Source organism: Mustelus asterias, chromosome 3 (genome assembly GCF_964213995.1).
Source record: "Mustelus asterias chromosome 3, sMusAst1.hap1.1, whole genome shotgun sequence".
In the NCBI taxonomy this organism is placed as follows: domain Eukaryota; kingdom Metazoa; phylum Chordata; class Chondrichthyes; order Carcharhiniformes; family Triakidae; genus Mustelus; species Mustelus asterias.
This window is the reverse complement of record NC_135803.1, coordinates 44,884,591-44,906,361: the sequence shown is the minus strand read 5'-3', so window position 1 is coordinate 44,906,361 and position 21,771 is coordinate 44,884,591. Positions and strand designations below refer to the sequence as shown.

At 40.3% G+C, this 21,771-nt stretch overlaps 1 protein-coding gene across 1 annotated transcript in view; it reads left to right on the top strand.

Annotated features, from left to right (window-relative positions):
• plch1 (phospholipase C, eta 1) overlaps positions 1 to 21,771 on the top strand; it is a 77,641-nt gene that overhangs the window by 9,424 nt on the left and 46,446 nt on the right. Inside the window, exons 3-9 of the mRNA XM_078203612.1 lie at positions 1,000 to 1,230; positions 1,662 to 1,792; positions 9,187 to 9,357; positions 11,351 to 11,444; positions 15,752 to 15,955; positions 16,570 to 16,690; positions 17,400 to 17,571. Of these exons, the coding sequence (XP_078059738.1) occupies positions 1,000 to 1,230; positions 1,662 to 1,792; positions 9,187 to 9,357; positions 11,351 to 11,444; positions 15,752 to 15,955; positions 16,570 to 16,690; positions 17,400 to 17,571 (1,124 nt within the window). The remainder of the gene's footprint in view (positions 1 to 999; positions 1,231 to 1,661; positions 1,793 to 9,186; positions 9,358 to 11,350; positions 11,445 to 15,751; positions 15,956 to 16,569; positions 16,691 to 17,399; positions 17,572 to 21,771) is intronic.

The window sequence follows — 21,771 nt, the reverse complement described above, 5'->3', positions numbered from 1 at the left end:
TGGCTCAGTGCAGACTCGATGGGCCGAACGACCTCCTTCTGCACTGTACAGATTCTATGATTCTTTTGAGAATGCCCGGTCTCCCTCCGCCCAAAAAGCTTGGACATGCCTCACTCTGGCATCTATGCCACCTTTTTCATGGAACTGCTTGCAGTCCCAGCAGCACCCACTGTTCTCTCCTTGCATTGCTGGGACTGAAAGATTGGCCAGCAGCTCTCAAAAGTGGGATTTCCTTCCACTAAGGAGCGAAAGCCCCCCACTCTTGTTTGTTGAGGCCATTCACAGCATTATATTGCTACAGGGCAGCCTTTTTAAAAAGTTGGTTGCAAACTTCAGGCGGTGGAAAGTAAAGAGATGCACTGTAAAATTCACCTTGTGCACTTTGAATATTAAGAAGTCTCACAACACCAGGTTAAAGTCCAACAGGTTTATTTGGTAGCACGCGCTTTCGGAGCGCTGCCCCTTCATCAGGTGAGCAGAGAGTTGGGTTCACAATAAGAAGTCTCAAAACACCAGGTTAACTTTGAATATTGTTATACGATGGGCAGGTTATTTGAAAAGCTTGTATCAGAATTAATTCACTAAACTGAAAAAGTGCCAATGACTGAATAAGTTGCATTGTAAGATCTGTAATATACATAATCTCTTTCCATTTTTAAAGAATGAATACATTACTTGTTTGAACTTGACCATTAAAGGAAAAAGAATGCAAAACAAGAAAAAGTGATACGTTCTAGAAGAGCATAACTTCTGTACTGCCTGGAAAAAAAACCCAAATTTAATTAGTCTTAAAGATTAAATTACAGCTTTTTAAATACTAATGCTTTTCCTCTTTACAATGGCAGACTAATATCTTGATGTTCAATACTCGTTCATGCCCACACCATGTTCAAATGAAAAAAGTAATTGGATAAAAATTGTAAAATAAATGAGCAGATGATTTGTGAAAACCACTGTTGTGCATTTAAATGATTCGCAACTTTTTCTTCTTTCCCTCAGTTACCATTGATTCCATTTGTAAAGTTTTAGAAGGGACCCTTCATCGGCATGCTGAGGGGAGCTTTGATTCTAGCTGCTGCTTTAGTGTTTACCATGGCAGTCATATGGAGGCATTAGATTTGGTAACATCCAACTGTGAGGACGCACGCACTTGGATAACTGGATTAAAATACCTAATGGCTGGAATTAAAGATGAAGATTCACTTGCGAAAAGACAGAGAATTCATGATCAATATCCTTTGGAATTAAGACTACAAACCAGTTTTCATCTCATCTCATTAAGGGAATGGTTCATATCCTTGTAGTCCACAAGTCACCAGTTTATTTTCTCAATTTTGCATGGTAAGATTGGAACTTGAGGCTCGAAGCTAGGTACCACAATGATTTCATTACCATATCCATGCCATATTGGCGGCCCATGTAAACATGTACTTAAAATGTGTCTCACAATTTTCACCAGAATTTGTTGAATTGCTAATATAGTTGTTTAATGCACTTTCTTTCATCACAATAAGCAAACATTCAAAACTCTATGGTCTTATCAATTTTACTCTTATAGGCATGTGGACAATGATGCATATAAAGGTTGGAATAATTTTCAGCAAACCTGAATGCACTGCCCACTATGTTCTCAATTTTACTTTTCCTTAATTTCCTTTTTAAATGGATGAAACAGACCTTTGAAGAAGCTGACAGAAATGGAGATGGCTTACTCTGCATTGAGGAAATCTATCAACTGATGCATAAACTAAATGTGAATCTACCTCGCAGGAAAATCAGGCAGATGTTTCAGGTTAGTTGCCTCCCCTGAGCTGGTCATTGCTGATTTAAGCTGGTCAATATGATTTGCTTTATTAATTCCTTGACTTAATTCCCTTAAAATGTAAGTATTTTGCTGAAGTGATGCAGGATGTTAGAAAATTACTCGTTAATTTATTATATTCAATCTCTTTTCTCATTCATGTGGAAATGATAATATATGGGATATTTACCTGGTTAAAGAGATGATAAATTTTTCTCACAGGCTTCAAAAATGTGCAGTGATATATCCATAACAGCCTGTATTCTGTAAATGATAAATGGCATCTAAGGAATCATAATACTGGAAACCAGGGGCAGAATTTTCACCCCAATATAGAGGTGAGAGTGGATGCAGGCAGGCATGTAACTTTGACTCATATCCCACAAACATGCCTCCTAGCCATTTTGCTGGAGTCTGAATTGAGGAGGAAGAAAAAGGGCAATTAAGGCCAGAGGCTGACTGGAATTTTCCAGCCGGTCTGTTGGCCTTTGTGATGTCAGGAACAGATCAGCTGCCCAGAGGCAGCCACCTCGCAGCAGAACAGTGAATGAGCCCTCCAGGCAGGTTTTGAGGTCCTCCCTGCTTAAATGGCCACAGCTGTGGAGGGCTGTCCCAATACAATGGTGACTCGGCAGCTGTGGAAGTTATTAAATTTGAGAGGGCCCCAAGATGGAGGCAGCCTCCCTCTTACCTTCAGTGGCAGGCTGCAGCTCTGAGTGCTGGAGACAACTCACTTGACATGCTTATTTGGAGAGCAAGTGCTCCTTCTAGCCACAAATTGGCTACGTCAGAGAAAATCATTGCTGGACCGCTGTTCCGGACAGTGCGGAATTGAGACCTCCATTTGGTCCTGACCCAAAGACAAAAGCCTGTCCCAGGAGTCATTAGTACAGCTTATGAACAAAAACGTACCAGAGGTAACAGGCATTTGGTTGGCAATTCATGATGGATAAACAATATGAATCCAGATACTAGCTACCCATCACCAAGTAGGACCTATGTAGTTAGTGTAATCTATAATGGGGAATGTAAAATTCCCACTCCTGACATGTATTAAGCAACTATTTTTCCCAATTCTAGTTTTAAAAAATTTCTATTCATTCGTGGGACATGGGCAGTGTTGGCTGGCCAGCATTTATTGCCTATCCCTAGTTGCCCTTGAGAAGGTGATGGTGAGCTGCCTTCTTGAATCACTGCAGTCCATGTTCTGTGGGTTGACCACAATGCCATAGAGAAGGAATTCCAGGATTTTGACCCAGCGACTGCGAAGGAACGGCGATATATTTCCAAGTCAGGATGGTGAGTGGCTTGGAGGGGAACTTGCAGGTGGTGGTGTTCCCATTTATCTGCTGCGCTTGTCCTTCTAGATGGAAGTGGTTGGGGGTTTGGAAAGTGCTGTCTAAGGATCTTTGGTAAATTGCTGCAGTGCATCTTGTAAATAGTACGCACTGCTGCTACTGAGCAGTAGTTGTCTACCTCAGGCATTTAAGCTATAAAATTAATTTTTAGTCTGGATTATCCTGTCAACAATATTGAGGTCACAGGGAACTGAAGATATGGGTATTAATACAGCTTTTGATTTCAAAGTTGATATATATTTGCCCTACTGGACATTGCTATCTGAATGTGATTATGTACCTAATACCTCAAACATGCACCAGCAAAATCTGGCTGGAATTGCTGGTGTCTTTCAAAATGACCCCTCAATTCAACTAATTAATGTATCAATGCAGAATCAGAAACGGGTCTCTGTTAAGTTCATTGAGCACTGTTGAAGGCAACCTTGTCTCGATTAATGGATAGATCAAGATTGGAAGAATGTTGCAAGTGTATCAATTCATTTTCTATCTATTTCGGTCTTCTGAGTTTCCAGCTTTTCCATGTGGGTGCACATCTGTATCAACATAGTGGAAATCAAATGCACGTTAGGTGCTCTCTTTCCCTGTCCTCCAGCTGGTTGACTTCTTTAATTCCCATCCGAATGCCATTTTTACTTTTCTCATTGGTCTCCTACATTATTCCAACCAAACTCTTCAATCTCACCTATACGTTGCAGCCCTCTAGTCTGGACATTGACTTTAGTCAATGGGATTTAGAGGATTTGCACAGTAACTTCATTGTATTATTAATGTAAGCCTACTTGTGACATTAATAAAAAGAAACTAAATAATAATAAATATAATTCACTTTTTAATTTAGTTGGGGATCTGGTCGCATTAGAGAGAAGAGAGTTAGGTTCATGTTTCAAATATTTACGTATTCTCTGAATGCAGGTCAGGAATGTGGGGTGAGTGCCATTGTCTAACCTGTTTCTTTTTGTCCTTGGGGAGTAGTGGACCTACTGCATTTTTGCAATAGTTCATGTTTATAACTTCTTAATTCCTGCAGCTTTTCGCTTTCTTTCCTCATGCTTTTTTTCTTGTATAGACTTTTCACTATTTTAGCTATTTAATTATTCATTTTTTTCTTCCGATACCTTTCATTGCTCTATTGGATGATCCTTTATATAGAATAATTTTATTATGTTGTGCTATTTTCAGGTCATTGAAACCATTCATTTCCTTTGTGTTTGAGAATTATCAGTTGTCTTTTCTCACATTTTTCTTACTGTGTAGATTCTGAATGAATCTCATTCACATGTACAGAAAGTATTGTCAAATTTCTACATTGAATGTACTCATCAGACATTTAGCAATATTGTACTTATTGGGCAAGGTCTCTGGTCTCATCTGTGGTGGCACCTGTTAGAAGTAAGAACAGAAAATTTGGCGTTCCAGCCAAAACTCCATTCGCTGTCAGCAACACTGGAAAATCCCAGTTCAAACGAAAATGGAAATTTTTTGGCCAATATGTATAGCCTAAAAAGTACATGATTGAAATCTCTATTTTATAATCCGATTCACTCACACAGATTGCCAGCTAAACATGTTCCAAATGTAGAAAAACAAGGCACACAAGTTGGGGGAAGAGGAAAGGAGAATTTAACTGATGACCTTTATTGAGCTGTTGAATACAGTTAAGTTCTACCCCTTTGTATTAAGTCATCCACTGGAGCAGCCTTTTCCTCTTGAATGACACAACTAAGGCCACGGCTCTTTGTCTAGCTCCACTAAGGGTCACGGAATATGCAGCATCAGAGCATAAACTTGATTTGCCAGAAATCACCTTGCCTTGGGCTGTGGAAAATACATTTATACAGACATATGCACATCCAAAGCACCCACTTCTATGTTTGTCAATCTAAAGATTGTGATAGAGGCAATCCTAGAAACTATTTTCAAGCTGAGTGCAAAGCACATACTCCACAAAATAAAATGTATGAACAAGAGTTACCTTTTAAATAATGAAGGATTTTTATAATATGCAATGAGTTAGTGTGATTCCCCAAACCTCTTCTTTCCAATCTAAATTGAACTTGATGTTATTACAATGCTCCCGTCATTCATTGTATATTATTGAAAACTAAACTTGATCTAAAGCGCGCCCCCCCCTCACCGATTTTGATAATCATCCTAAAATGAAAATGTGCCTGTAATCCAGTTGCGGTTCAAATAGTTGAAGGCCAGGAGGCAGATTTTAATCAGTCATCAGACAGTTTAAGCTGGCAAGTTCATTTTAGAAGAATCCCATCAGCTTACACTACCCTCGACATATAGAGATGAAGCTTCAGTATATAATAAAAGTTGAGATCAAACCTTGGGAGGAAGACTTACTGAATGCATATATGTATTTGTGCATAGATCTCAATTTAATATGAGTCATGAGTAAAGACTCTTTTCATTTTTATCCTTTTTTTCATTTTGAAATGTTATGACAATTTTAAGTATGCTATCTAAAAATAATCATGAAAGAGAAAGTATTAAGGGAACTAGTGATGAGTTGAGCTTTCCTAATATCGAATATTGACAAAATTATTTTGGTAACGTGTAACATACAATAGAATGTTCCGAATTAACCCTTTAATGCTTTTTTAAAATGTATGATTGAAAGCTATATTTAGGGTGAAAATTTGTTTTCATCTGCTGATTCTGATTTAATAGTTTCATGATCAGCAAATACCTAAATAAGTTTAAAGGCTTTGAATAATCTTTTGTAAATAATCAGCAAGGGATATACATTAGATAGAGTGATATCAGACCAAAGCAGTAAAAAATGAAACATTGGCATGTTAAATTCTCTCTGTGTACCTGAACAGATGCCAGAGTGTCACGACCAGGGGATTTTCACAGTAACTTAATTGCAGTGTTAATGTAAGCCTACTTGTGACAATAATAAATAAACTTAAACTTAAATTGCCAAGCAAAATCTTCAAAACATTTTTAAAAAATCTTTTAAGCTAAAATCTGCCCCATTGCAGCACTTGTAACAATATGATGATTCTGTCCTCAGGAATTAGTGCAGGGGCCATTTCTCTAATTTGACGAATGATCCTTGCCAATAAATTATTGGTACTGGTCACTCTAATACAGCCTATTTTAAAAAAAGGATATCTTCACAGAGTGGCCATTATCTATATATACATAATAGTCTAATTCAGGGTGTGGCAGTATTTTCATAATCTGTATTGGCTATTTGTATTTTTTTTGCATGTATGTTTTTTTTCCATCTTTTCCAAGGTAGGCTGATGATGTGTGGCCAGCTAAAAATCATTAGTCTCCTTTATTTCATGGCAAGTGGACATACAAAGGAACAGATATGGTCAATTGATTTGGTTCAATTAATGCTGTCCTTATGTAATATGACTAAACAATAAACATACTTCTCCCAAGTCACATGCAAAAAATGCATTCCAAACTTTTGAGCTTCATCAAAGTTTTCATTGACCTTTTTCCGTTTGAAGTCTCACTGACTTCATAGTTTTGTAGGTTAGGGCCGGAAGATTTGGTATGTTTTTCCGCCAGCCACCACAGTGGGAAACACCATATTCCTATATCCACCACTGCACTTAGTCTCGAAATGGGAGAATTCCAAATGTTTTTGAAAAAAAGACAAAGTCCTTGCAATAGAAGAAGGCAATTAATATTTTTCTCAAACATTGATAAAAAGGTATTGCTATACCTTCGAAAACATAGCCTCTATTGAGGGTAACAAAAATATTTTTTATAAGTTATTTTACACATTCGGCTCAAAAGTGCAATATCTGCAAATAATGTCAGTTGTCCTTGAAACTAATTAATGCATGAAATTAATGTAGCTTTTTAACCATATCATGCCCTAACTTGAGAGTCTTCCCAAAACATTGTGTGGCACTTATTTATTGTATGGATGAGATGAAAAAAATAGCTTTTACTTAGTGATGGGGAAACAGTTTGAGCTTGATGCATTAGTATTTTAAGCACCTATTGCCTTTTTATGTTAAATGCATTTAAACACTTTTTCTTAAATCTTTTCAGTGAGGAAATAAAAGTTTGAGAAAAAAACAGAACGTGACAGATATTACTCAAGAGCATGCAAAGACCACTACAAAGTATCATGCACAAGTGGCATTATTTACCACTGCTGCTGCGGCACCCAATGGGAAAACATACCAAATCTTCTGACCCTAACCTTATCTATTATGCACCTGGATGTTTCATGCCATATTCTGTGGCGAGGCAAGTCTGGATGGCACGTAGTCCGCAATCATGTCTGGGTGCCATATTGAAAAGGTGCCCAAAATTACTGACCCACTATTAAGAAAGAAGGTGGACCACCTGAGAACGAAGATGAAATCCCGGAACATTGAGGCTGTAAAATGGACCCCTTCCAGGACACCGAATCTGGAAGGTTCACATGCAGATGTCCCCTTGGCCCACTGCTGTGGTGTTCCAGGGTTGCTGGCAGCCTCTATCCTGAATTCTGAAGGCTGCCCCAGGCATTGTTCAGATGAGTCCCGACATCTGCATGCCATGTTGTTTGGAATGTGTTCCACACTGGCCTGTTTTCCCACTGGCACTGTGGAGAATCTGGCATTGGGTGGAGGTTGGGCTTTCATCTACATCCAGTTAATGGGATGCAAATGAGGTTCATGCCAGCCTCTGGCGGGGTTTCTGACCCACCTTGCTGGGAACCAACCGAGGATTGGTCCCAATGTAACTTCATGTGGGTGTGAAACAGATATCTAGGCCTCACGTCAGGTTCTCCTCCTGTGTCTGCGATCAAAACCAGCAAGGACTTGAGAGAATTCTGCCCATTGTTTTGGATACAGTTCAAATAGTAAATGAATCAGTTGCTCATTCTTTCCTAAATTTAATGAAGCATGACAAGCAAGGAGAGCACAGAGAATGATATTATAATTAATATGACAGAATCACACTGCTGATTGCCAATGAAGTAGAAAAAGAGCTAACACAATATCAGACAAGACAACTTTATCATGATGGTACTATGATTGACTTAGATATAGATATGATTATAAATTCTCTTTTTCACAAATGCCTTTAAGTCATGGGTGACTGTTCGGTTAACTTAGTGGACATGATTGAGTTTTACCATTTGAACAGTGAATTCCCAAATATGATTAACCAATAAGCTAATTGAACAGTTAAGGTCACTAGTATAACAGTTGCTTTACAAACTACTTGCATTGGACAAAATACTCCTAACTTGTTATTTTTAAGAAATTAAACATTTCACTCTACGTTTTATATAATGGTGCATTTCTGCTTGTACCTTTTACTTTTTATATTTTGTCACCAACAATTGTTAATGTGTCCGCAGAATTTATCTTTAATGTGAAAAGGGATACTTGTTTTATATATGAATTAATTTCTAGTGCTGTATTTCACTTTCAACTGTTGCAGTAGAAATTCTTCCATGTGGACAACATGTGAATACTTCAATTTTGTAACTGGTTTTGAGTGTTTTTAGATAGTAAGAATGGAAGCAGGTTAGCGTTCTACCTTAAATAGTCCCTGGTCTCAGCTTAATAGAGGAGGGTGTGCTCTGTTCCACTTTGGGAGTTGGAAGCTAAAGGAAAGCTGGTGAGATGTAATAATTTATGACTTGTCCTCCTTGCCAATGACAGCAGCATTGAAACTGACTGCAGTTAACAGGAGAATTGCAGGAGGTTGTTGAGTGAGGCGAAAAGACCAAGTTCAAGATCAGGTGCAATGCTTTTTCTTGTCAGCTTGGATCTTGAATGTCTCTCTTGTGGAGACCATGAATTGGATTCGATTTGAATTGTCTTTTGGAGAAAACATGGAAATGGATTAAAGGCTTGTCCTGTTCATTCTATGCATTGACTTTGTAACTTTAAGAAAGGAAAACCAACAAGGAGTTAAGATTGTTATGGTAAAAAGAAAATATACTCCAAAAAATCTTCATAAAAGTTAAATCAAAAAATGTACTGCCAAATAACTTGAAATCTTTGTTTTGACAAGACTTTTATGTTTTTTCCCCAATAGGAAGCTGATACAGATGAAAATCAGGGCACGTTAAATCTCGAAGAGTTCTCTGTGTTTTATAAGATGATGTCTTTGAGAAGGGATCTCTTCCTACTGGTGAGGTTTTACAGTGACAGGAAGGACTATCTAACCGTGGAAGAGCTCGCTCAGTTTCTTAAATTGGAACAAAAAGTAAGTCATTCAAACACCATATTTAAACTCTACAAACTTTAAGTTGCCATTGAGAACACATGCTTACCTATACATTTTTGATGTTTTGATTTACAGCTTTCTTTAATGGATTAAAAATCTTTGTCAAATCAGTCCAAGGTTCAGACTGCAGTAATAATAAGATAGTTTTGTTGATTACCCAACATCTGTGCACAATTCATGGTTCCATAAATAACTTGTGGCTAATTTCTCTTCACCCACCCACTCCACCCAACACTCAATTTTCTTTTTCACTTTCCTAAAGGCATTATTAATAACTCATGCTGGGATATGTTTCTTATTGTTTTAGGCTGCCTCTGGTACTTTGTACAAGCAGCCGTTCCTCAAATGTGAATTTAAACAGTAGGTGTTGAGGAGCAATTTAAGGAGGACTTCATAGATTTGTTCAGTTGTCACCTACGCAATCATACTTTGCAACGATGCCCATTAGGTAGTCATCAGGAACAGAGGTCTGGCAAATTTGCTATGTTGTTGTGTATAAGTTGGACAGTTTGCTGCATAGTACTTTCCAATTGGATCTCGTCTATGAAACGCTGTCTTGTGCCCCCCTCCTCCCGAAAGCCTGACTGCAAGGCTAATAGTGTAATGGAGAATAATAATTGTGTTAGTTGAAGCAGTGAAACAAAATAATTATTCTGCATTTTTGCCTTTGATGAGAGGAAAAGCTGGACAAATGATCTATTACCCAGTGAAAGCCATTTTGTTAAAAGAATGGCAGGTCGAGAGATTGAACTTGTCAGTGGCCTGTTGGTGCAGGCAGCAATGCACTCATTGAACATGTACCAGAGTCATAGCAGACAGATCATGACATAAAGCAATGTGCAACATTGATTTAGGCACCAACACTATCACTTTGCAGCTCAATGCTCCAGTAACTTCACATAGCTGAACAAGAAAAACTCCTCTGTCATGAATGCTATTTAAAGGGTTCATTAAGTACCTATTGCTTAGTTGATTTCTTCTTGCTGTTACTATTCTAGAAGTGGTTGTTTGAAGTTGCAAAAGACGACAGGAAATGATATGGTCATTACTAAAGGATGTTTTTCTGACTTCAAGATTTATGTGCAAACCAGTTGCATCAGGACAAGATCACAGAATCACAATTGTTACAGTGCAGAAGGAGGCCATTTGTCCAATCATGTTTGCACAGGCTCTCCAAATAACCAACATGACTTAGTGTCATTCTCCTGCTCTTTCCCCATATCCCTGCACATTGTTTCTATTCAAATAATCATCTAATGCTCTCTAGAATGCCTTGATTGAACCTCCCCCTACCACACTTTCAGGCAGTGCATTCTGGACCTGAACCATTCCCCTTTTCACCAAGGTCTCCAGAGGATTGTCCAGAAAATTCAGAGTATGCACATTCCCCGGCTGTGCCATTCCTCATTTTTCCCTGGCCATATTGTCTTCAACCACAACTCTTGGCATCTACTCCAGTCACAGTGCACATCCACTTCAACACATGCAAGCTGCTTTAAACAGTGCAGAGTAACTTTAATTGGCACTTGCCACTCATGATATTGGCCTCTTGCTGATGAACTGACATCATTCAGATGAGAAGGTAACAGAAATAAAGGGTGGGATTTTCTGGCCGTGTTCACCCCAGAGCCGGAAGATCCTGCCTGAAGTCAATGGATCTTTGTGTGGTCCGCATCCCACCTGCTACGATTCTCATGGTGGGCGGGATGAGAAAATTCCACCCAGTGTGTCTTCTGCATGGGACCTGCACCTGTTTTCAGAAACTATCCAATTTAACCCAAGTTCAAATGTCTATTTAAAATGTTATAAATTTTCAATTGAACTAAATTGCTTGGAGTTACCTGAAAGTTAATTTATTTATAATCAGCAAACTCTGGGTTTGAGATTTTGTCCATCGCATTGTGTTTTTCTCAGGACAATGGTGAAATTTCTTTTTAAAAAACCTCTAGGTTCACATTTATTCTTCACACAGATGACGAATGTGACATTAGAATATTGTATGGATATTATAAGAAAGTTTGAAGTCTCCGAGGAAAACAAGCAACAAAATGTTTTGGGAGTTGAAGGTAATTGGAACTTTTCAAAGAATTTGTACTACACTTGATGGTAGTGAGCACTCCAGCACTAATGGAATGGAATTTAGCCAAATGTTTTCTTTTGTACTTTTTAACCTCATGATCTGATTGGATAGCCTGGTCCCTTTTCTTACTTAACATTAAGTTTGCACTAAAAATGCTTTAAATGTTATGAAAATTATTTGCATATTAATTTTCATCTCATGATCTTATCATTCCTATCAATGCAGTTAAAAATGTTTTCATACATTAAAATGTTGATTTCTGCAAGAAATTCCTTGCAATCGTTTTAGTGATGTCAGTGTATATAATTTGCTTAATTAACAGTTGTATGGGAATATGCAAATTTTTACTACCTCTACCACTAATGTAAATGAGTGAGAGCTGCATTTGTTTAGTTTTATTTTAAACTCCATACGGCTTCTGAGGTCTGCCCAATGTAGATATTGGGGAATTAGTTGTGGAAGGAGCTTGTTGGTACGAGGGGGAATTGGGGGTATGATGGGAATGGGTGGGGGCATGAGTTGGAAGTGCCATGAGGTATGATGGGGCATGGGAGGGGGTATGGTGTATTTGTTGGCATGAAGATAGCTTGTGGATCTCAGGAGCCATTGGGAATGGGTGTGAGGGCAACAGAACCTAACTGCTTCTAAAACAACAGGGACAAGGTCCCAGAGAACTGAAGCAGGCTTTCTAACCAGCCCACTTGCCTGTTCTTGTGCCTGCCTAGGATCTGCTTCCAGGGTTGGTGGGCCTGATTCTACCCCACCCCCCACCTCCCCAGAATGAAAATTGGATATAAGGGGGTCTGTTAAAGGAGGTTGGAAATTTCCCAACTCGAACTGCCCATTTTGCTGGTGAAAATCCAGCACTTAGTTTTTGAAGTTTGAATTTAAAATATGGCACCTACTGGCTGGTAAGCCATGTGGTTTAAATATTCTTTGCAATTGCTGACTGCTGTAATTTTTAAAAAATATCATAAATTAAACAAGTGTAATGATCTCAAGGCAATCAGTTTTAAAATTCCAAATTAAATAAACACATTTAAGCACCAGAGTTTAGTATGAAATATTTCTCAAATGTACTATTTTGGGTTATAATATAACCTCGGGGGTCATGTCACAGCACATTAGTGTCTCTGGGGATATATGAAGTTCGTGTATGAGTATTGATTTATGTAAGCTGAGCTAAAGCCTGCAGAGTGCAAAACAAAGTCACTTATTCGGAAGAACTTCTTGATGTGAAGGCGCATAAGATGTTCAGTCAGCTAAAGGAGCATTCAGATTCTCTTAGAGTAAGAATTACAAGGGAGAAGAAATAGTAAAAAAAAATGATTGGGATACAGTTGAGTAATTTCAATTTAACCTGTTCCACACACAGTTATCAACTTGAATTCCCTTTACATTACAATAATGACTGCTCTTTACATGTATTTCATTGATTGCAGGCAAATGTGAGGCATCCTGAGGTTGTGAAAGATGCCATTTAAATGCAAGTTCTTTCTTAGTATTATGTTTTTTTTTTATTTTTGTTTTTTTTAATACTTTTCCAATTCAATCAAATCAAATCCAATTCAGAGTCTCAACAAGTTGAGACATTTCAGATCCAGGCTGACAAGACAGGACGGGAGACCAAAACCACCCTGTCCTGGGCCTGATCTACATGAGTCAAGCTGATTGGAGAAGGGGGAGGATCCTCCTCCAAGACTTGAGCTCATTTGCATCTTAGCCAAAAGGCTGAGATGCCGCTTTTAAAAATTGCTTCATATGAAACACATGAAGCCTCAGTGTAACCTAATGACCTCAACCAAGTGCAGGCGATCCATACTACACTTGATCTTTTATGTTCGCAATGACAAATATCATAATTGAGCAAATACATTTTATTGGAGAATCCTAACTACATTTTTAACATTTTGGGTGTACATTGGAATAGAAGAATGACAGCTACTGAAAGAAGTATTGAAATAGGTTTATAATTTATCAAAGTCACAGACCAAAAAAAAAGATATGGGCTGGAATTTTCCGGCCCTTCACGCCCCGCCGCTGCTGCAAGGAAGGACAGAGAATTTGACACTCGGCCAAATCGGCTAGCATAAACGACCGGAAAATTCCAGCCATGAGATGGAATGCTGGCTTTTATTTCAAAAGAGCTGGAGTATAAAAGTAAGGGCTGTTGCTGCAACTGTGGAAGGTACTAGTGAGGTCACATTTACAATATTGTGTATGGTTTTGGTCCCCTTATTTAAGGAAAGATACATTATCATTGGAGGCAATACAAAGGAAACTTACTAAAATGATCTCGGGTATGGAGGGACTGCCATATGTGGAAAAATTGGACACGCCGGGTCTGCGCTCCTTGGACACGCCGGGTCTGCGCTCCTTGGACACGCCGGGTCTGCGCTCCTTGGACACGCCGGGTCTGCGCTCCTTGGACAGGTTGGGTCTGCGCTCCTTGGACAGGTTGGGTCTGCGCTCCTTGGACAGGTTGGGTCTGCGCTCCTTGGACAGGTTGGGTCTGCGCTCCTTGGACAGGTTGGGTCTGCGCTCCTTGGACAGGTTGGGTCTGCGCTCCTTGGACAGGTTGGGTCTGCGCTCCTTGGACAGGTTGGGTCTGCGCTCCTTGGACAGGTTGGGTCTGCGCTCCTTGGACAGGTTGGGTCTGCGCTCCTTGGACAGGTTGGGTCTGCGCTCCTTGGACAGGTTGGGTCTGCGCTCCTTGGACAGGTTGGGTCTGCGCTCCTTGGACAGGTTGGGTCTGCGCTCCTTGGACAGGTTGGGTCTGCGCTCCTTGGACAGGTTGGGTCTGCGCTCCTTGGACAGGTTGGGTCTGCGCTCCTTGGAGTTCAGAAGAATGAGAGATGATATGATTGAAACATATAAGATTCTTAGGGGGAATAGATAGGGTGCTTTCACTCGTGGGAGAGTTTGGGGCCAGAGGGTATAGACGCAGACTAAGGGGGTGTTAATTGAAGAGGGATTTGAGGTAGAATTTCTTATTTGGAATTCTTTATCCCAGGATGCTGTGGTGGTTGAATCCTTCAACATCTTCAAGGCTGAGATCAATTTTTTTTTTATCAGTTGGGGAATTAACGATTACAGAGAGGAAGCAGGAAAATGGACTTGCTGAGTGTTAATTCAGCCATGATCTTATTAAATGGCAGTGCTGGCTCGAAGGGCTGAATGGCCTACTCCTTTTCCTATTTCTGATGATCGTATGAAATAAAATCAATCAGCTGGAAAGCTATTAAAGGGAGCAGAACCTGAGATTGAATAGCTGTAGTATGGAGTTAGCATGGACACAATTGGCTAAATAGCTGCTTCCTGTGCTCCAGTTTCTATTTTGTTATGTTTTATGAAGTACTATTGGCGCAATTCTGAAACCAGAGGAAATTTGGGTTGTGTCTGCTTTGAGTTGTTATCCTGAAAACCTTGGACAGATGTTCACCCTTTAAAAATTCATGCATGATATTCTTATTCTCTGTTGAATTTAATGTTTACTTTCTTAAAATAATTTACACAGAGGTGATGACATCTGGAAAAAAAAAGGTCAGCTCAGACTGCAAGCTTTCAGTTGCAAATGAAGAACTTTGAGGCCAAAACCAGGAACTAAGCTGTAATGCTATTGTGAAAATGTTTTTTTTTAGTCCATTTAAGATCGTCACTCTGGTATTTGGAATATACAGGCCTGTTCCTGAGATTTTGCTAGAGTATCAGTCAACCTTGTACATTGGTTTGTGAGTCCTTCCCAAAAAATGGGGCATTTATTATTTCCTATTCATGGAGCAGGCTCAAAGAGTCTGTATGGTCTACTCCTGCTCCTATTACTTGTATATACCAGTCTACCACGTAGATTTAATAGCAGCACAACTTCAAAAGACCAACTAACTTAATAGCACGCATAGTGGTTTCCAGTGTTCTGTGCATTAATACGTGGCAAATCAGGGTCAGTAAAACTTCATTCATTCCACATGATAATTAAGGACCCAGGTCTGGAGACCTATAGAACTAGCACAATGCTGTAATATTTAGTTATGGATGAAGAACTAATGGTATTCAGTGGTAAACTTATTCTGAAAGTGTTTTCAATCATTTGAGGTTTCCAATTGCATATTGAGACAAATAAACTTTGGGCATCATTATAACATACTATACTCCTTGCTGGCTTTTTTAACATTTCGGCTCATTAAACTTAATGGATTTTATTCCATGGGGAAAGGTTCCATGCTGTGTGTGAATCGAAGGATTGTAAACAAAACCTGCTTTTCTCTGGTTTATTAATTCTCCTTTTGCATCTAGGTTTTACTAACTTCATGCGCAGTCCTGCATGTGACATATTTAACCCTTTGCACTGTGAAGTAAATCAGGATATGGATCAGCCCCTGTGCAACTACTTTATTGCTTCATCGCACAACACTTACTTGACAGGGGATCAACTCCTTTCTCAGTCCAAGGTGGATATGTATTCCTGGGTACTACAGGCTGGTTGCCGCTGTGTGGAAGGTACTAATGATGTGTTAGCTTCAAGTTATATATGCAATGCTGGTATCCTGACACGGGCAGTAAAGCCATCAGCACTGTATTCTCCATGGATGGGTGAGGTTCCACTTCTGTTCTGATTTTAAAGATGGGACAACCACTTTCCCTCCTAAAGTTGATCTTAATAAAGAAGCAGTTGCTGAAAAAAACAGTTGTTGAAGATTTCTGCCTTCAATTCATCAGGACACTTCACAAGAAACCAGTATGGGGGAAAACAACAATTTATACTGTATGAGAAAAAAATGTTGATTTTTCTGCAAGTGGACTCTGATTGGTAAAGGCATTGCCATGGAGAATGCACTAGTTGATGGTGACTGACAGATAACTGCCAAGCATTATTTGAAATTTAAACCAGGCTGCTTGACCCTGATTGGTGAAGGCGTTGCCCTGGAGAATGAATCAATGAATGGCGGAAGTATGAATGCACAACAAAAAGCGAGATCGATTTACATAACTGTCATCAACCTACGTTTTATTTTCAGTTTTCTCTTATTTATCTATGTTATCTCTGCTGGCGTGTCACTTGATTTATTACCATTGGTCCAGCTTGACCTTTAAACTGTTTTCTCTTGATGCAGTTGACTGCTGGGATGGTCCAGAGGGGGAGCCAATTGTGCAGCATGGTTACACACTCACCTCCAAGGTCCTCTTCAGAGATGTTGTTGAGACCATCGGCAAATATGCTTTCATCCAAAATGAGTGAGTGATAGTGTCTAATACTAGGGGGCATGCACTGAGGGAGATGGGGGGAAGTACAAAGGAGATGTGAGGGGCAAGTCTTTTGCACATTGTGGTTGGTGTCTGGAATGAGCTGCCAGGGGTGGTGGTGCAGGCAGATACGACAGCGGCGTTTAAGAGGCTTTTAGATAAGCACATAAATATGCAAGGAATAGAGGGATACAGACCAAGGACAGACAGAAAGGAATAGTTTAATTTGGCGTCATGTTTGGCACAATATTGTGGACTGAAGGGCCTGTTCCTGTGCTGTACCGTTCTCTGTTCTGTAATAGATTAATATTGAATGCTTGTGTGTCAGGTGTTAATTTTCTTCAGTTCACATAATCTGTGTTTACCAATCTCAATTTCTGTACTGACAATTATGGTGCATGATTGGTGACTTGCCATATAGCATACAGGATTCTTTATTTTATGTAGGCCTTCAGTCTGTCCAGCATTCACCAATAGCATGGGTTACACCAAAAGAGGAAAAATGAATCCACAAGGAATAAATATTAGTATTTGGATAATAATACCTGCGATGTTGTACTAAATGTTCTAAAAGCTATGTTCATGTGTGCTCTAAAGAAACAAAATTTGATTTTAGATTCCGTTTAGATTTCCCCTCACCCAACACCCAGCAACATTGCCAGCAACTGAATTAATATTCTTCTTTTTATCTTATTGACAGGTATCCTGTAATCCTATCCATTGAGAACCACTGCAGCATCCAGCAGCAACAAAAGATTGCCCAATATTTAAAAGATATCCTTGGTGACAAACTGGACTTATCCCCTGTTGGTATTCGCGATACAGACCAATTTCCAACTCCCAAGCGCCTGAAGGGAAAAATTCTCATAAAGGTAATGATTCTGCGATATTTTCAGAATTTCTTTTATCATATTTGTACTGGGTTAGGGTTAAAGTGTTGGTTTTAATTTAGAGGAGATCTCATCAGCCTTTAGAAATTCTCCTCCAGCATGAAGTGGCTGGTACATAGAGGGGATGGAACTGTTATTTGTTGCCATCCTGCATGGCAGTCAGAAATAGAGTCACTGGGTAGAACGTCACAGGTTGGTTCAGCAGCCCAATGTTGTGTGGAAATGTGTATCGACAATGGGCCTTCTAGAAATTTTTTATGGGCAGCAGCTAGTTGAGTGGTTGCCATTGGGCTGCTGAAATCCTGTTCCTAATGGCAGCCTGCCTGAGGACTAGTCCAACCAGAGGTCCAGCAGCTTCAGCCATGCCATCAGGAGCAGTGGCCACGGCTAAGGCAGGCAGGGGCCCTGCAGCCAACAAGTGGTAGGATAAAGGAAAACTTTTAAAATAGTGGGTGAGTGCTGAAGAGGAAACCCCTCTGGAGATATCACTGGGGCCACAGGTACTGCGATAAAATTCCCTGATGGCGGGATATGGTTGGGGACCATGGGTTCCCGCAGTTTTATCAACACCCAGTCAGAGGGTGGTCAAAGGGCCGGATAAAATTTTAATGTTTCCAAGAAACAGTCATGCCATAGGGAGTTTGAAAATGCACTCTTGTTGAGCTTTGCGGATGCAGTTTCAAAGAAAGGAGGTATATAGCAGGATTAAGTAGCATCTCATATAACCAACTCCTGGGAGGGGTTAGGAATCAAACCCCAACTCCCTGCAGGAGAGAAAGAGGGGAAAAAAGGCATCATGTTGAAATGCTGAAAAATACTCAACAGGTCAGGCAGCATCTGTGGAGAGAGAAAGACGGAGATGATAGGCAGAAGAGAGAAGCTTGCTGCCGAGAGAAGGTGCACTCAATGGGATCGCCAAGATGTCACATGGTGAAGCACACATCACAAGTGAATGGAGCGAGGAGGTGGAGATGGGAACAGATATCTCCCCAGAGAACACAGGATGCGCCAAGCTCTGCTCAGCTGGACACAGATGGTCAGCCTAAGGGGTTATCAATGAAAAGGACTCTCCTGAAGCAGCAGCAGAAAATATTCCAGAGGCACTGTGCATGATTGGAGAGAGATTGGAAGAATGTCTCTACCATAAGTATTATGGTGTCTCAGGTGTTTGATCTGACAACTGCGCCAGTGGAAAGAGTGGCCACATTCAGGGACTATCAGACGTGGCAGGCAATGGGTATAGGCTTGCCTTGACCCATAGCCTACTGAAGCAGGAGAGAGAAAAACTTCAACATGGCAATTCAGAGCCTCACTGAGGTACAGCAAAGTGCTCTCCAGCTCTGAGCTCCTAGCTGTGAGAGGGAAGATGGGGAAAGGGTACATGGAAATGCAGACTCTGCTCAAAGCAATTCAACTTCTGCCCACGTACCACATTTGTCCCACTGGCTGAGTCTACCCCTGCACAGATGCAGTTTGGTAATCTTTGGTGTGACTCTTGCGTGCTCCAAATCCCAGAGGTTATCAGCATCTAAACTATGCAGCAGAGAGAGAAAAAACAGCGTGACTCAGGTCTGCTAAAGCTACAGCGGTTACACAAAATAGGAGTAAAAGGAAAAGATAAAGGATTTGTGCTGTTTTCGGGTATTCACCAGGGTATTTAACACTAACAATGTAATTTTTCTGTTCACTGTTTATCAGCTATAAACCTTATTTCAAAGTTCTATTCTCCCCATTGCTGTTGTCTGCCTTGTGAAAAATTATATGACAAGAATGATAAATGAATAATGGATATCTGTGATAGGGATGGATTGTTGAATGTGGGACTGCTTTGTTTTGGAGGCTGAGGGGCACAGTGGTTTCAGAATTAATGTTCCAGATGGCTTCACTGCATTAGATTAGCTGAAGCATGTCTGAATCAATCCATGCAGGCATCTTTGGCAAGCTCCATTCCTTCACGACATCAGGCTTCTCCTTCAAAGATGCAGAGTGGCCATTGTCTCCCTCCTCATGAAAGTCCAGTCCTCATTGCTGTGCAAGAGACAGCACGATCATTCTAGAAATGCTTAAAGAGTGAAGTGAGCCCCCCAGATATATCCAGTTAAATTAATCAGATCTTTAGCACCTTGGTGGCTTGCCCAACGTCTTCTTGTGTTCATGTGGCTTTGATTGTACCTTTCCTGAGTGTTAGTGGTAGGGCTCCTCACAGGTATCATCAGCCACACCTTTAAAGGTAGCTCCTCTCTCTAAGGAACCATCCACAGACTGCTTGAAGGTGTGAGTATCGATAGGAGATTTGTCTGGTGCATGATTGATAGACACCATGGGTGCTCCTTGGGTATCTTGCACGGCCATTCATTTTTAAACTCCCGCTGAAACAACCAGCGTGATTCACTCCAGTTTTCACGTGAATTCGACACTTAGAATTGTTTTGGGGAGAATGATAGGAATTAGGAGCAGCAGTAGGCTATTTGGCCCCTTGAATCTGCTCCGCCATTCAATAAGATCATGGCTGATCTTTTTGTGGACGCAGCTTCACTTACCCACCCGCTCACCATAACCCTTAGTTCCTTTACTGTTCAAAAATCTATCTATCTTTGCCTTAAAAACATTCAACGAGGTAGCCTAAACTGCTTCATTGGGCAGGGAATTCCACAGATTCACAACCCTTTGGATGAAGAGGTTCCTCCTCAACTCAGTCCTAAATCTGCTCCCCCTTATTTTGAGGCTATGTCCCCTAGTTCTGGTTCCACCCGTCAGTGGAAACAACCTCCCTGTTTCTATCTTATCTATTCCCTTCATAATTTTATATGTTTCCATAAGATCCCCCCTCATTCTTCTAAATTCTACTCGGTCTCTCCTCATAAGCCAACCCTCTCAACTCTGGAATCAACCCAGTGAATCTCCTCTGCACTCCCTCCGTGCCAATATATCCTTTTCCCCCTAAAACTTGCTTCCAATGTATCGGAAAACCCCTCCAAAGTGATGAAAGTGCATTCTTAGAACAAGTCCTGTGACCAAAAGTCTTACATTGGACAAAGAAGCAGCTATAATATCTTAGTTCTTAAAAACTTTCTTGGTTGCCACTTGCTCAGCCCTGTCTATCCCACTGTCCTCTCATCTAGTTCAGTATAATGAGTTCAAGAAACTTGTGAGCTCCAAGTTAAAGGTAAAATCCAGGGTTAAAACTCCTCATAGTTGGCTTCTAACATATGTACCGTCAGACCTGCCCACCCTGTGGCCATTTCCTGCATGCTAACAAATGTGTTCAAGTTAAATACAGAAGTTGACAGATTCCCGCAGGCATTCCAACACCCTGGCAGTTTCTGATCTTTTAACCTGCCACCACACACAATAATTCCACCCAACATTTCAGATTGTTCTGAAGAGAGGTTTTATCAATGTTGAGAGATCATTTGGGTGAATTGCTAAGAGGGCCGTCAGTAAGGTCCAGGCACATTACTTTAGGAAAAGGGACAAGCATGTTCTGCATAAGCTTTGGTTTTAATGCTAAGACAGATGAAAAGAATGGTAACTGGAAAAGCTCAGCAGGTCTGGCAGAAATGGTGTTGAGGGAAACAGCGTTAAGATTTGGAGTCAAATATGACTCATTCAGTGAGGAGTCACATTCAGCATTAATATTTCAGATTTCCAGCATCTGCAGCACTTGCTTTGATCTAAAAGAATGGTCGTTAGACCACTTACCAAGACAGCAGTACAAAGTTATTTTTCTTTGATGAGGGAATAGAAATTAGAATAGGTGAGATCACGTGCCACCTGTTACTTTAAATTCACTTGCTGTCTCTAAAATAAAGCGGATTAATGATTCATGGTATGCTCTTGTGTTTTTTTTTAGCTATTTTAAAAATAAATGTATACTTGACGCCAATGCAAAATGTACAATTTTTAGCTCTGATCACAAGATGGGTGGCACAGTGGTTAGCATTGCAGCCTCACAGCGCCAGGGACCCGTGTTCAATTCAAGCCTTGGGTGACTGTCTGTGTGCACATTCTCCCTGTGACTGCATAGGTTTCCTCCAGGTTCTCTGGTTTCCTCCCAAAGTCCAAAGATGTGCAGGTTAAGTGGATTGACCACGCTAAATTGCCCCTTAATATCCCAAAATATGTAGGTTAGGGGGATTAGTGGGTAAATACATGGGGCTACGGGGATAGGGCCTGGGTGGA